General features: G+C 46.7%; 1 protein-coding gene across 3 annotated transcripts in view; it reads left to right on the forward strand.

The window, feature by feature from the left end:
- Positions 1 to 19: 19 nt before the first annotated feature.
- Positions 20 to 15,292, forward strand: part of WDR91 (WD repeat domain 91) — a 26,855-nt gene continuing 11,582 nt past the window's right edge. For 2 of the 3 annotated variants that reach the window (XM_024737922.1, XM_024737921.1), the window contains exons 1-7: positions 20 to 188; positions 1,550 to 1,729; positions 2,502 to 2,709; positions 4,459 to 4,541; positions 5,531 to 5,661; positions 6,767 to 6,932; positions 14,203 to 14,358. In XM_024737922.1, the coding sequence (XP_024593690.1) occupies positions 66 to 188; positions 1,550 to 1,729; positions 2,502 to 2,709; positions 4,459 to 4,541; positions 5,531 to 5,661; positions 6,767 to 6,932; positions 14,203 to 14,358 (1,047 nt within the window). In that variant the 5' untranslated portion in view covers positions 20 to 65. The remainder of the gene's footprint in view (positions 189 to 1,549; positions 1,730 to 2,501; positions 2,710 to 4,458; positions 4,542 to 5,530; positions 5,662 to 6,766; positions 6,933 to 14,202; positions 14,359 to 15,292) is intronic. The other variant, XM_024737923.1, reaches the window with a different exon arrangement.

Raw genomic sequence — 15,292 nt, forward strand, 5'->3', positions numbered from 1 at the left:
GCGCGGCCTAGGCCCCGCCCCTCCCTCCCTGGGCCGCCGCGGTCCCTCACGGCGCTGGCGCAGAGATGGCGGAGGCAGTGGAGCGCACAGACGAGCTGGTCCGCGAGTACCTGCTCTTCCGCGGCTTCACGCACACGCTGCGGCAGCTGGACGCCGAGATCAAGGCGGACAAGGAGAAGGGGTTCCGGGTGAGGGGCCGGCGGGCGCGGCGCGGGCGGGGGCGGCCCCGGGGGAGCCCGGAGCTGGCTCTCCCCCAGCACTGCCTTCCGGGGCGGGAGCGGCGCTGTCACCGCGCCAGGGGGGCCGTCGACATCAGCGCGTGCGACAGTCGCTTGACAGATGCGGAACTGAGGCCCTGAGAGAGGACGTGACTTGCCTGAAGTTACCGAGCGAGTTAGGAGCATCGCCGAGGCTGGAGCCCAGGTGCCCAGACTCCTGGTCCGGGGCTCCCTTCTCCACCCCCAGCCTCTCAGCAGGTGCTGGCCAGTCATTGGTCAGGATGGCGATGAGGTTTTAGGAGCTAACCGTGGGGTAGATGTTTGGGGTTTTGGCAGCAGAAGTATTCTGAAGTTGGCTTCCAGTGGCATTGGGAACAAAGGGGTCAGCAGCCCAACATGTTAGCTGGGTTCAAGTATCTGTTTGAAACGGCTTTATCAGTGACTCATTGGCAGTTTTGCTTCACGATTGAGGAAGACCTTGTGCATTTGAAAACATACTTTCCCTGCTCAGACATGATTTTCTGTTGAGAAGTTCTTGGAATTTATCTGTGTGTGATTTGTGTGTGTATTTGCTGGCTTCAGTTGGTGTTGGCAGGTGAATTGAGAGAGGCAGTGAGCTAGCAGCAAGAACACTGGAGGGGAGTTAGGAGACCTGGGTTCTTGTCTTGCCGAAGTTAGTGGCTACTTGGTGGTGGCAAAAGCAAATCATTTCAGCTGTCCGAGCCTCAGTGTTCCTGATCTGTAAAATGGGTGTGTTGGAATGGTATCAATATTCAAAAGCCTTTCCTTCTTGTGTACTCTGGTATGATTGCTCCTCACAAGGAGGTGACTCCTTTGGCTGACGCTCTGAGCAACTGCCAGGACTTGGGTAGTACTTTGAGGACTTGAAGGAGACAGTACATCTCACCACGAGCCTTGGAATCCTGGAATGGAGGAGTTAGGAGGAGGGGCATGGAGATTGTCTCACTCTGTCTTTTTTGCTTAGGAACTGAGACCAGAGAGTTGAAGTGACATTGCCAAGGTGGCTGAGTAAGTCAGAGGCAGATCCAGGCCCTGGACCCAGATCTCCTCCTTCCTGGGCCAGGGTGCTTTTACACCTGCAATTTCCATGCTTGGTAGAGGGTCAAAACACATACCTACATCAGGAAAAAACCTAAAAGCTATTACGTTACTGAGTTTTGAAAGTTTTATAGATTGATAACTTAAAGAAAAAAAAAATTTAACATCCAGAAGCCACAGCAAGAGGAAAAAGCTGTATTAACTCTGTGGAACGAGGAGAGAATTCCCTTCTGTCCTTCAATGCCTTCTCCATCTCATCTTTCTCTCATCAGGTGGACAAGATTGTGGACCAGCTGCAGCAGTTAATGCAGGTGTATGACTTGGCTGCCCTTCGGGATTATTGGAACTACCTGGAACGTCGGCTCTTCAGCCGTTTGGAGGATATGTATAGACCCACCATCAACAAGCTGAAAACCAGCCTGTTCCGCTTTTATCTCGTCTACACAATCCAGGTGCTTTTGGTTTAGGGATTTCTTGGTGGAGAGAGTTCTTTGATCCAGAGATAGATTTTCTTTTAACGCCTAGGGACAGCTCTCTCTGTTACTCCTGGGAGAGGGTGAAACAGTCACAGTGCAAATTATTTTTGACTGTTTTCCTACTTTTTTTCTCCTCATCTGTAGATGATTGGACTTGTCTTCCTCATTCCTATTTCCCCTCTTGTTTTAAGCACGTAAGCCTGGGTGGAGTTTTGAAGAATATAGGTAGCTGGGTTAAAGTTTGAGTAATAAAGATTATGGCTGACCTGGGGGAGTAAATCACTTAGATTATTTGAAAATCAACTAGGAATTAATTTTTAGGATGGTATTTATCATCAGGACTTTATTTTATTTTACTTATTAATTTTTTGAAGATTTTTTTGATGTGGACCATTTTTAAAGTCTTTATTGAGTTTGTTACAATATTGCTTCTGTTTTATGTTTTGGTTTTTTGGCCCCAAGGCATGTGGGATCTTTGCTCCCTGACCAGGGATGGAACCCGCACCCCCTGCATTGGAAGGCGAAATCTTATCCACTGGACGGCCAGGGAGGTCCCTCAGGACTTTAGTTTAAACCAGCTTCTTTGAAGTTATGAGGAACTTGAGTGTGATGATTCTTTTGATTTTATAGAGTTTATAGATCATGTTTGGCCACTTACCCAGCAGGCCAATATTCAGAGGCTGTCTGCTGTGCGGTGGTGGACTTCTGTCTCTTCCCCTTCCTTGCTACCTCCTCTGTGTCTTGGCAGACAAACAGAAGTGACAAGGCTCAGGAGTTCTTTGCAAAGCAGGCCACGGAGCTCCAGAACCAGGCCGAGTGGAAGGATTGGTTTGTCCTGCCCTTCCTGCCATCCCCAGACACCAACCCCATCTTTGCTACCTACTTTTCTCGCCAGTGGGCCGACACCTTCATCGTGTCCCTGCACAACTTCCTGAGCGTCCTGTTTCAGTGCATGCATATCCTCTCAGCTGCCCGGGGCTGGGGGCCCAGGCTGCTCTTAATGCAATCGTTTCTTCTACAAAATGCCCAAGGATCCCTGTCATGTGTCACGTGAGGGGGCTGGACAGGTTGTGGTTATTTTGATCAGTAGGCCGGAGATCGTAGGTCGGGAATTGTAAGCATTATTACGGTTGTTTAGCAGCTCTGCTGTGGGATGGTGGACATGTGTGGGTGGGGACTGTACTAGCAGTGGGGGGATAGGAGCCCTCAAATAGGGCCTCTCTCAGCAAAGGCAGGGGTCAGTGCAGAGCTGCTTTGCAGCGAAACCGGCCAACCCTGAGAGCACCCTTTGTGCATGCCCTGTGTCCCTCAGGATTCACTTGCCTTTGCTGGGATTAGGTAGCAGGTGAGAACACTTCTAGGGCTGGAACTTCCTCCCTGTGTTAGTGCCTGGGTCACTGTCTTTATAATGACCTTAGGATCCCTTGACTCGTCAGAGGACAGAGCAGCTTTAAGAATATCGGTGGATATTTAAGAGAGAGAGGATGTGAATAATTTGCAGCCGACCGTATTTACCATTTTGTCATGGAAAGCCCAGGACATCCTCCTCGCTCACTCTTGCTCTCTAGCAGGAATTCCACGGGAGGAGAAGGGAGTCTGGTTTGAATGGGGCTGTCTGGTGAGTCACTGATAAACTGGACGTGGGGAGGCCCATCCACCATCTCCTTTTGGCTCTGGGAGGAATGTCTTCTGGTGGAGGTAGGAAGGGAGTGTTTCCTTTTGTGCTGTGGTGAGTGTGAATTACGCCCTTGCCAGGTTGGCCTTTTCTCTCCCCCTGCTGCTGCCCTTCATCCCCAGGGCTTTCAGACAAAACTAACGGGGCGCCCAGCCCAGAGGTGGTTACGGCTTGACCCCGTGGGCCCTCTAGGGAAGTTTGCTTCCCCGGTACGGAGGCCCTGCCTGCTCTGTGCTCCTCTGGACTGAAGCTGTTTGAGGTGGTCAGGCAAGACTGACACCGTGACCTAGAATGTGGGTGCTCACAGGGTGGCAGTCTGCAGAAAGCTTGCTTCTCAGTCTGAACCTCTGCCAGAGAGGCTCAGCCTGCGGAGGGGAAAGGCGAGTGGCCAGCCCTTCTGCCCAGCTGGTGGAGCAGCGGGCAGTGTGCCCGCAGAGCCACTGGCTGCTGGGCTGGCTTTTTGCTCCGTGTCACTAAAGCTTAGGCTGGCTGTGAAGCCCGCAGGATACTAGCCCTCTACTGCTGGCATTTGGGAGAAAGCGTCAGGTTTGGATTTATGTCCTCTCTGTGGGCTAGCCAGGCGGGTTGTCATGTGTCCGTGAGTCTCTCTGAAGGAAGTCAGGCCAGGCCCGGTGTCAAGGGAGAGACTATTCATGAAGCTGTGAAGAGTCCACAGCACTGAGTTTTTACTCTGTGTCACGTTCAAGGGTGTTGGTGTGGTGTCAAGAGTTTGGGAAGGGCTTTTAATCGTTTTGCAGGCAGGCTTATTCTTTCTTTTTTTTTTTGTATTGAATTGTTTTATCTTATTGCAGAGTTTGTGATAGAATATATTTTTTGATTTGAATTTTATTTTTTGATTTGAATTATTTTAATCGGCTATTTTTCCCAGCTTTGTTGGAGGATAATTGACAATTAAGAATTGTATATATTTAAGGTATAAAACTTGATGGTTCGGGGTACGTACACATAGTGACATAATCACCACAGTCAAGTTGATTAAGAGGCAGGTTTATTCTTTAACTTGGTGCACCGGTTCCCGTGATCCTGAACTTCGATGCAGAGTGCCAGCGGACCAACCAGGTTCAGGAAGAAAATGAAGTTCTGCGCCAGAAGGTTTGTTGCGAACAATGCTTGCTCCTTGGGAAGTACTTCTGCTTTTCATGTGTAAAATTAGGTCGTAGCCATGGAGGGCTGATTTCAGTAGAGGAAAGCACTGATCTCAGATGAAAGTGAGTCACCAGAAAGGCAGTGTTGGGGATTTGGGGGCCATGTGACAAGTCTTGGAAAACCAGAGGTGAGGTTCATGTTGTAAGTCACGTAGTGCGAACAACACAGTAACAGGAGTGAACTTTTAAGAGGAAAAAGACTATGCATTGATGTCACCTTACATCTAACCTGCTTTCATACGTCTGCTTCCCACCCCTAGTCCTTTTCCACCTGTCCCCACATCTGTATTGTTTACAAACCAGAAATGATTTAATTGTTCTCAGCTAAGCTAAACTAGGTTTCTCTAGTTTGGTAAAATGATAGCTCCAGGGGACCCACATTTGCCTTTACATTTTGCCTGAGGAGCATTTCTCTAACCTTGAGATTGACACATCTTCAGAAAAGGGAGGATTTTTTAGAAGAAGGAAGGTTACAAGCTGTTTAGGTTTGGGGGTTTAAGATTCTTGGGTTTGGGTGTGTGTGTATAATTTTCTTTCAGGCAAAAGGTCAAAAATGCTGACCTTCATTTAAAATTTCTTTTTTCCATTTGAGTTCCAAAGTCTGATTTTGTAGATTCCAAAGAGCAAAGCAGGATCGGGTGGAACTGTTTTTCTCACTGAATTCAGGAAGAAACGAGTCAAATGATAAAAAGAAAAAAAAAAAAAGTGGGTTTTGTATATCTAACGGTTTTTAGTTTTCTCACCTCCCTGTAGTCAAGTACCCGCAGCCTCACCCATTTTTCCAGTCTGCAGAGAGTGAGAGAGGCACTCCAGGGTTGAGGGCGAGCGGCCTTTGAGCCAGTGTGGTTGGGTTTCGGATGTGACGTGAGGCTAATCTTCCTCAGGGGAGGGAAGGCTGGGTGAGATCCCCATCTTACTCGTCCCACCTCTACGCAGCTGTTTGCACTGCAAGCTGAAATCCACCGACTGAAGAAAGAGGAGCAACAGCCAGAAGAGGAAGAGGCCTTAGTCCAGCACAGACTGCCTTCTTATGTCTCCAACATGGACCGCCTGGGGGACTCGGAACTGTGAGTGTGTGCTGCGCCCACTCCGCGCCTCTGTCCCCTGTGCTCTCCCCTCCTCCCGGCCATGACGTGGAACTGCCAGGAGCCTCCCCGGTGCTCACTGTTCTTGTCTGAGCTTTCTGAGTAAGGTCCCCTGGTCCTCTAGTTGTCCCCTACCTCCCAGCCTCTTCCAGGGGCCTGCACATCCAGACGTGTGCAGCCTGGGTTAATAATCACAGCCGCTTTCGTGAAGCCCTGGGAAGTTTCTGTGCCCTGAAAGGAGCGCCTCTTGGATGACACGATTGCCAGCCACAGGTTGGCTACATTTCTCCGTAGAAGCATGCTCTTGTCTCAGGGTTTGGAAAGGTAGGCAGGTTGGAAGAGAGGTGTTTGAGCAACCTTAAAAAAACAGCTAGTTACAGCCGAACACCCAGGCAATGAGAATAATAGCAGTTGAAGAGACGTAGGCACCACGGGTCACAGAATTAGCGACTGGTGGGTCAGGATGCAAACCCAGGCAGTCAGATTCCAAACCTGCATGTGGCCAAGTACTGCAGCAGATGAAACTGCTCTAGTTCCTGAGCTAGCGCCCTCCGCTGGAAATAAAGTGCAAGCCAAAAATCTAACTGAAAAATTTTTAGTGGCTATGTTAAAAAAAGGAAAAACAAGCTAATTTTAATGGTATATTTTAATGATATATTTTATTTAGCCCAACTTTCCCAAAATATCATATTCATAAACAAAGTATTCATGAGATATTTAACACTCTTTTTCATGCTCAGTCTTGAATCCCAGTGTGGATTTTACGCCTCCAGCACAATCTCCATTTGGACTAAAGACATTTCAGGTGCTCAGTGCCACACGTGACAGTGGCTATTAGACAGCGCTGCTCTGAGCTTTACCACGGCCCTCAAAGAAGAGCCGCAGCCTTCACCATTGTGCCAGTTAGGCTGCTGGCTCCCTTCGTACGAGAACAGCACCAAGCCTCACGCCGCCTTAAGGCCCAGGCGTGCGAACCTGGCCAAGGCCCTGGTCACTGGCAGCGTCCATAGCCTGGGAGGTCTGTGCTCTGGGTTCTCCCAGGTTCCCCCTCCAGCGCTACGACCTTGTGCTGTGTCTGCTTGTCCAGAGCCATGGTGTGCAGTCAGAGGAACGCTTCCCTCTCCCAGTCGCCTCGTGTGGGCTTCCTGTCCTCGCTGCTGACTCAGAGTAAGAAGAGCCCCTCAAGGTTGTTGCCTGCCCAGGCCCCCCCTCAGGCTCAGAGCTCGGCCAAGAAGGAGTCCTTTGGCAGCCAGGTTAGTGCAAGTCCTGCCTTTGTAACTCTCGCCAGGAGGCCTCTGACATCCCACTCGGCAGGTGGAGACTTGTCCACCCTCCCTTAGGACCTGCAGGTGGAGGGTGGATGGTGACAAGAGGAAGTATGCTCTGAAGGGCCCCTTCCCGTTTCTCGTAAATGTCCTCTAACTCATGAGCGCTTATGACTGCGATTTGTTGACTCAAGTGTGAATTCAAGCAATTCTGGACTTTTAGATTTTTGGTGATATAAAGTAGCATGTCGATAAAGACTGAATTAAAGTTACTTCTAAATCCAGTGTAGTATTTCTTTTACAAGTTGTTATTTCCTGATTCTGCAAAGCAGTTTTGCTATTTTTCACTTTTATAGAAGCTTGCAAGAGAATTTCTTCTATGCCAGCATATGTCCAAAATTGAGGAGTTTTCCGAGCAGAGATGGTCAGAATTCATTGCTTTCAGAAGTGCTGGCCAGAGTGAAACTTCAACAGACCCATAGTTATGCCTTGTTGCTCTGGTAGGGACCGTTTCCCTTTTAATATATTTTTATTAGTCGCAGATACAGTAAGTTGTCATCATCTCTGCCTTCCTCTCCTGCCACCCTTGGCTTGAGGACAGGTGCAAGTGATGCAGCAGCGTGGGGCCGCTTGGGGAGAAAGGGGTCCGCCCCAAGGCTGCCATTGGGACGTCGGGGCTTTTAGCACAGCACTTGGGTTTAGTACTGTTGTTGAAGTGCAGACATTGAGCAGGACACCAGGGAAGAAAGAGCATGGGCTTTGGAGTCAGGCAACTGTACCTTGCTTATCATCCTTACTCAGATTGCTTAAACTCATCCCACTTCACTTGGGATGATGAGAACAGCATTCACTCCCTAGGGGTAGAGTTATTTGAGCTGATACGAGAGCTCTTGGTATATGCAGTGCCTGGCAGGTTATAAGCACGTGATACATTTTAGTTGTAGTTGTTGTAGCTGGGAATGGTATTGGCCTCCTGGGTACCTAAGTCAGTTCTGAGACCTGAAGTGGCAGCAATGCAAAATGACTGCAACCTTAGCATCCAGGGGGTCTGGGGCATCAAAAATCAGTCATGGTTATTCTACGACTGTTTTTTTGAAGTTCAAACCTTAAAATTAGAACTGCAGTTTTGTAGAATATGGTTGAGTAAGTTTTACGGTTTGCTTTGCAAATCTCTTTCACTGTGCAAGATTTTATAAGTGTAATAGATGACGTATGGAATGCTACGTCCCTTAAAATGTGCATGAAATGATGAAATTCAATTTCATTAACTTAAAAGAAAATACGGAGACGGGGTCTTTGGGCTTAAGCCTGTGGCCTCATGTTTACGTGTTCAGGTGCTAAGGTGTCCTATGGTGAGGGTGAAATGGGATTGGAAATTTTTTGTATGGCTCTTGTTCAGGAGACAAAGGTAAGAATGTGTAATTTGCAGAAAACATGCCTTCCTTTACCTCTGAAATATATTCAAACAAAGCTTGGATCACCGTGTGGCATGTTAACAGAGCAGAGGCAGCCTTCTTTCCATTTCCTGACTGGAGTTGATAAATGTCTGCAATCTGAAAAATCCAGTGGTTGGGTCACTTGTTTTTTTACTGATATATTTGACTCAGCAGTGATGTTTCAGTTCTAAAGATAACTAGTATATTTGAGGTTCAAGAAAAATCACAGAATTTTAGAGTTGGAGAAAGCTTAAAGGTCACCTGCCCCACCCTCCTATTGAGAGAGGGCACGTCCTGTGACTGATTGCCTCCTGTGCTGGGGAGATCACTGCTTGTACATGTGGGATGTTTGCCTGTTTGAAAGTTGTTAGTTGAAACCTCTGTGATTTTTACTCACTGATCTTAGCTTTGCCTTCGAGCTATGAGAATAAGGCTTCTGGTTAGGACAACCCTTCCTGTCCTTTCCAGGCTAAGTACTATGTTCATTCCTTCCTTTCTGCCCAACTGTTTACCCATGTGGCATGATTTCTAGACCCCTCACTATTCTGGTTCTCTTCTTCTAGGGGGGACATTCTAAGTTTTAAATTCCTCTCTACAATCGATGGCCAAATTTGAGTTTACAATTCAAGATGCTCTCTTACCAATACCAAATGCAGTTAGCTGTATGATCACTTCCTGTGATTTTAATGCTATACTGCTTTTAACGCAATAGAAAAGGACATTGGTTTTTTAATCAGCCACATGGCTTCGTTAGTGCATATTAAGCTCGTAGTCTTTTCCTCACTACTGCCATGCCAGAGCGCCTTGTTTCTTTTTTACTCTTAATAAGCAAAACAACATGAGTTGTGTTACTAAATTAGCAATACAGGGGCTTCTCTGGTGGCGCAGTGGTTGAGAATCCGCCTGCCAATGCAGGGGACACGGGTTCGAGCCCTGGTCTGGGAAGATCCCACATGCCACGGAGCAGCTACACCTGTACACCACAACTACTGAGCCTGCGCTCTAGAGCTCTCGAGCCACAGCTACTGAGCCTGCGTGCCACAACTGCTGAAGCCTGCACTCCGCAACGAGAGAAGCCACTGCAATGAGAAGCACATGCACCGCGACAAAGAGTAGCCCCTGCCCACCGCAACTAAAGAAAGCCCGCGCGCAGCAACGAAGACCCAACACAGCCAAAAATAAATAAATAAAAAATAAATTTGGGCTTCCCTGGTGGCGCAGTGGTTGAGAGTCCGCCTGCTGATGCAGGGGACATGGGTTCGTGCCCCGGTCCGGGAAGATCCCACATGCCGCGGAGTGGCTGGGCCCGTGAGCCATGGCCGCTGAGCCTGCGCATCCAGAGCCTGTGCTCCGCAATGGGAGAGGCTACAACAGTGAGACGCCCACATACTGCAAAAAAAAAAAAAAAAAAAAATTAAAAAAAAATTTATAAAAAACATTAGCAATACATAAAATGAGAGGCTTTCCTATTTTAAATATTATTTATACATAGCATTGTAAGTTTCAATCACATCAGCATTTTACCCACTTGTGATCAGTCATTGTAACTGTTGTTGTTATCACTGAAAAGTTCATAAAATTATAGATGTAGAGTTATGGCGATACACTCTCTGTGCTTTCACTATGAATCCGGAGGCAAAATTTTAGAAACACATGGAAGTAACTGTAAAACCACAACTCCTAAGCTCTTCTGGGATCTCTGTGACAGAAGCCCCTGTGGGCATCTCCTCAGCAGGCTCCCCCACTGCAGTTTTACCCCATCCTCCCCTCCAGTTATAATTCCACTCCTTCCATAACTACTCAGTCCGTTTGGGACTGTGAGGGGGAATTGTGGTTATTACAGAGATAACCTCTAATTGGCTGTAATGCAAAGAAAGCAAAGCCACCACAGACTTCTGTGTTTGTAACTCTTATTAGTATCAAACTACCTCATAGCTCCCGTGACATCAGCAGTAAGAATGCTGCCCTTGGGGCTGTTTCCATGGATCTTAGCAGGATGGGGAAAAGGGAGCCCTCTTCCCCGTCTTTCATTTTGTAATCTCTGTGTTACTAGGGCCTGTCTTCTGGGTGTCTTTATTTTGCTTTATTTTGTGAATTTTCATTTCGGAGTACTGTCCAGCCCCCAACCTAATGATTAAACTGGACAACTTCCTTGCCATCTTGACTTGACAGGGAAGCATTGCTTTTCTTCTTCTTAATGTTGTAATGTATTTGCTGGGGAAGGGTTACAAGTGGCTTTTGTGTCAGCTAGAGAAATTTGAAGTCTATCCTAAGCCTCTCTGTTCCATCAGTTTGGGCCAATTGAATTGAGCACCCTTAAAACCACGTGCTGGAAGAGGAAAAAACACCACTTATCAGGTGTAGCAGGTGAGTAAGGAAAGACAGGTGTGCCACCAAGTGCCTGTGCCTGCTCTGCAGCCTTCCCAGCCTTTGGTTCCAAGGTGGGATACCCCTGTGGTCTGTGTACTTTCTTTGGGAATGCATGCAATATTAAATGGGTTCTTTTCCTTCTCATATATCCAGTTTAAAGATCTCTTGGTCAGGCTGATAAATCTGTCAAACCTGAATCATAGTTGTGCCAGGCTGTTCAAGACTTCCTTGCTTGCCAGGATCCCACTATTTCGGAAAACAGCCGTCAACCCTGGAAACTCCTCCTCCTCTCAGCACCATTTTTATAGCTAACTGTGGAGTTCCCATAGCCACCTTTGAAGTCCAGAAAACATGGCCTCTGCTGTCAGTTCTTCTTTTGTCTTGTCTATCAAAATGTTAGAGCTTTTGGAGACGTGTTTTGGAATTCTTCATTTCTAATTTTATTTGAGTCCTCTTTTTTTCTTGGTAAATCAAGCTAAAGTTTTGTCTATTTTGTTTAACTTTCAGAAAACCAGCCCTCAGTTTCATTGATCATTTCTATTGACTTTTTAGTCTATTTCATTGTTTTGCACTCTGATCATTGTTATTTCCTTCCTTCTACTAACTTTGGGCTTCATGTATTCTTCTTTTCCTAGTTCCTTGAGGTGTAAAGTTAGGTTGTTTACTTGAGGTCTTTCTTCTTAATGTAGGCGTTATTACAAACTTCCCTTTTAGAAGTGCTTTTGCAAAAGTTTTGGTATATTGTGTTTCCATTCTTACTTGTCTCAAGATATTTTTTGATTTCTCTTTTGATTTCTTCTTTGACCAATTGGTGGTTCAGGAGCATGTTGTTCAGTCTCCACATATTTAAGAATTTTTTAGTTTTCTTCATGTAATTGATTTCTAGATTCATCCATTGTGATGCTTGCTATGATTTCAGTCTCCTTAAATTTATTAAGACTTGTTTTGTGGCCTAACATATAATCTATCCTGGAGAATGTTCCATGTGTGCTTGAGGATGGAATGTTCTGTAAATGTCTATTAAGTCCATCTGGTCTAAAGTGCAGTGTGTCCCTAGTGATTTTCTGTCTGAGTGATCTATCCACTGGTGAAAGTAGGGTATTGAAGTTCTCTACTATTATTTTCTACTGCCTATTTCTCCCTTCAGGTCAGTTAATATTTGCTTTATATATTGAGGTGCTCTGATGTCAGGTACATAAATATTTACAGATGTTATATCCTTTTTTTTTTTTTTTTTTTTTTTTTGGGACACGGGCCCCCCCCCTTTGGGGGCATCTCCGCGGCACGTGGGATCTTCCCGGACCGGGGCATGAACCCGTGTCCGCTGCATCGGCAGGCGGGCCCTCAACCACTGCGCCACCAGGGAAGCCTGACAAATGTTATATCCTTTTGTTGGAGTGACCCCTTTATCATTATATAATGGCCTTCTTTGTCTCTTATTACAGTCTTTGGCTTAAAGTCTATTTTGTCTGATATAAGTATAGCCTCCCCCGTGGAATTCTTTAGTCTGAGCAGTTTGCCCTCTGGATCAGTAGATATAGGGAGGAATTAATAGATTTGTGTAATGAAGGTTGGCATCCTTGGATCTCCTCCTAGGGAGTCAACCACCCCCGACTCCACTACCCACCCCGGGACTGTGTGAGGGACCATGGTTACCTCAGGACCACCTCTTACTTTTGGGAAGGTAACAGGAGTCATCTTCCACTTTCTAAAACTGTGGGACCTATTCAGTGTTCTGTGGACCATGGGATACTTCTCAAGAATGGCTGGAAGCACTGAGAGAAGGACCTTATCTTGGTTGTTATTTTGCTCCAGGATTATGACATTTCTTCTTATCTTTTCTCTTCAGTGTCACTTTCTTCCATGTGCTCCCATCATGGTTTTTCTTTCTTCAGGTTTCTCAGAGTTTGGGGCCACTGTCAGATCTGGATGTAAATTCCGGTTCTGTCAAGTTCTCCCTGTGTTAAACGAGTAACTTAACCTCTCTAAACATCGGCTCCCCCTGTTAAAATAATGCCTCATCTTTAAGGGAATGTTTGTAAGGTTCCTAGCATGGCACCTTGCGTATGATAAATGCTCAATGAGTAGTATGTCTTGGTGTTATTATTGTTGTTGGTTTTCTTCTTAGGTTTTTTAAAAAAAATCTTAACTAAGATCTTTACTTTTCCCAAAATAAGTCCGAATTCAGAGAATCAAATACTCTCTCTAGAGAAAACATCTGTTACAAGCACAAGTAGATACCAATGGAGGTCGCCTCAGTCAGAAAACCAAAAATAACCAATCCTGTGTAGGTCAGCCACAGTTAGGCTCCAGGTAAACTAATAGCCTTTAAAATTTCCTTTCTTAACTGTTCACATGACTCCGGGGTCCCAAGGAACATACGTTAATCATTTTAAGTTGTTTAGTGTTAACATAAAAAATAACCAGTAGAAGAACTAGAAGCCCACAAATAGACTTTGGTTGAGTTTATTCTCTTTACTTAGGACTTGTGTACAAATGATTTGTGAGGAGGTTGGTCTCAAACCAGAGCGGCTGTTTGCATCCTATCCCTTTGCTAAGAGTGTAAAAAAAAAAAAAAAAAGGTGTGTGTTGGGGGGGTAGGAGTGTGACCATCACAATTTGTGGCAATAAGCTTGGAATAAAAGAAACCAGCCAGATAATTTGGAAAGGTGATGAGGTGGCAGCTCCTTTTTATAAAGCTCTAGATTAGGAATCTTCAGTCTCTATAGGAGTGGGAATTACTGAGTTCATTTGCTGTAACCTTGGTTGACTTTCTCTTTCTTGCTATGAAAAGGAGCCAGAAGATGCCAATTTCTCTCTTGTCCAATTTATCTTGCTCAAAAGGCCTTGAGTTTCCAACAATTTCTATTAAGACTTTCTGGTTGCCTAGTAATCATTTCCAAATACCTCAATATTTGTTAACATTGGCTGGTTTAGTCATGCACTTGGCCCAAAACAAGAGGGTACTGTGTTCCTTTTTCCCTCCAGAGGGGTGATTTTATTTTGCATAATTTTTTTTGCTGTATTGCCCAAACATATAATTGCTTGTAAATCTTTGTAACACCCAGCGTAGGGCCTGATCTGCCTCATAATTGTCACTTAGTAAGTGCTAAGCTAAATAAAGTTAACAGTTCCAGTTAGATCAAGGAGATATATATGTATTCCAGGTGATAGGTGTGGCAGGTGGAGAAGTGCTGGGGACCTGTCCTCTCAGGATGGGGGAGTGGGGAACACAAAGGAGGAGGTCCAGCCTGCTTATGTTTTGCCCTTGACTTTGCTCATGGGCTGACATAGTAACATTTTAACTACTTCTCAGCATGGCCAGGGAGGAACCTTGCCCAGGAGTAAGGGGAGAGTCCACTCCTTGGCCCCTGCTCCCCTCCTGGCCCAGGTGTCATGGCCTGGTCCCAGGTAGGAAGAGACTTTTCACAGCCTGGTGTCTCGTCCTCCAGAGCACCAAGGGTAGGGAGCCAGCATGTGCGCCCAAGGACGGGAAGAGCCTCTTCAGCGGGCTGGCCACTGGGGAGTCCAGCTGGTCACAGCACCGCCAGCGGCGCCTGCAGGACCATGGCAAGGAACGGAAGGAGCTCTTCTCCATGACTCTGCAGGTATGGCTTGGCCTTGGTGTCTCACGACCGCCTGCAGGGACACCACGCGGCCACATGGTGGAGGGCCATGGAAAATGGGGGGGGCCTCGTAGGGCCTGCTCTTACCTCTCTTGATTTCTTCTGCTGTGTAGAGTGTGGTTTTGCCTAACTGGGTTTAATTGCTTGCACTTTGGTTGTTTTGTTCCAAAACCACCGGGCTCTCCAGGGATCCCTCTTCCCGATGGAGTGTTTCCCTAAACAGGGGCCTTAAGATGCTGGCCTCTGAAAATGTTCCCGGAAGATGCGCTCTGTGAATAATTGGTTTTGGACCCCTTGCGTGCTCTGTCCTTCCCTTAGGTTAAGCGTGCGTGTTAGCATTGTCACGGGCGCTCAGAGTCGGTGGGAGAGAGACCTGTTTCCCTTGGTTTAACCCAGCATCTCCCAGACTTGCTCAATCACAGGACCACTTTCTCCTGCACTCCCTGCTGGAGCCGCTGCCCCGAGGGCCACGTGTCCACGCCGCGTCGCGCTGCGGCCCAGGGCCCTTGCCGCGCGAGCTCAGGGACTCCTCTCCCTAGTGGATATGGGTTGGGGTCTGCTCTTCCTGGTGGTATAAGCTGCTTCTGTTTCGGTCAAATACTCTGGATTGAAGGCAAAAGGGATTTACTGCCTAAGTCACCTTGTTGACCATTTATCTCCTAATTGAGGCTACTTGCCTGTTTTAAAGGCATTTTTTGGCGTTAGCAGCCCTGTGCTGGTTCTGGTTCGATAGCGTAGACCCTTACGGCTCAGATCTCAAATCCTTCTGTGCTGTAGGATTAGAGGCGCACCTGAGCTCAGCCACTCCCGTAAGGTACCTCTCTGAGCTCGGAGGTCTCTGTTTCTCTGTTTATTCTATTCTATTCTATTCTATTCTATTCTATTCTATTCTATTCTATTCTATTCTATTCTATTC

The sequence above is a fragment of the Neophocaena asiaeorientalis genome, unplaced genomic scaffold (genome assembly GCF_003031525.2).
Source record: "Neophocaena asiaeorientalis asiaeorientalis breed wild unplaced genomic scaffold, Neophocaena_asiaeorientalis_V1.1 scaffold364, whole genome shotgun sequence".
Taxonomy (NCBI): Eukaryota; Metazoa; Chordata; class Mammalia; order Artiodactyla; family Phocoenidae; genus Neophocaena; species Neophocaena asiaeorientalis.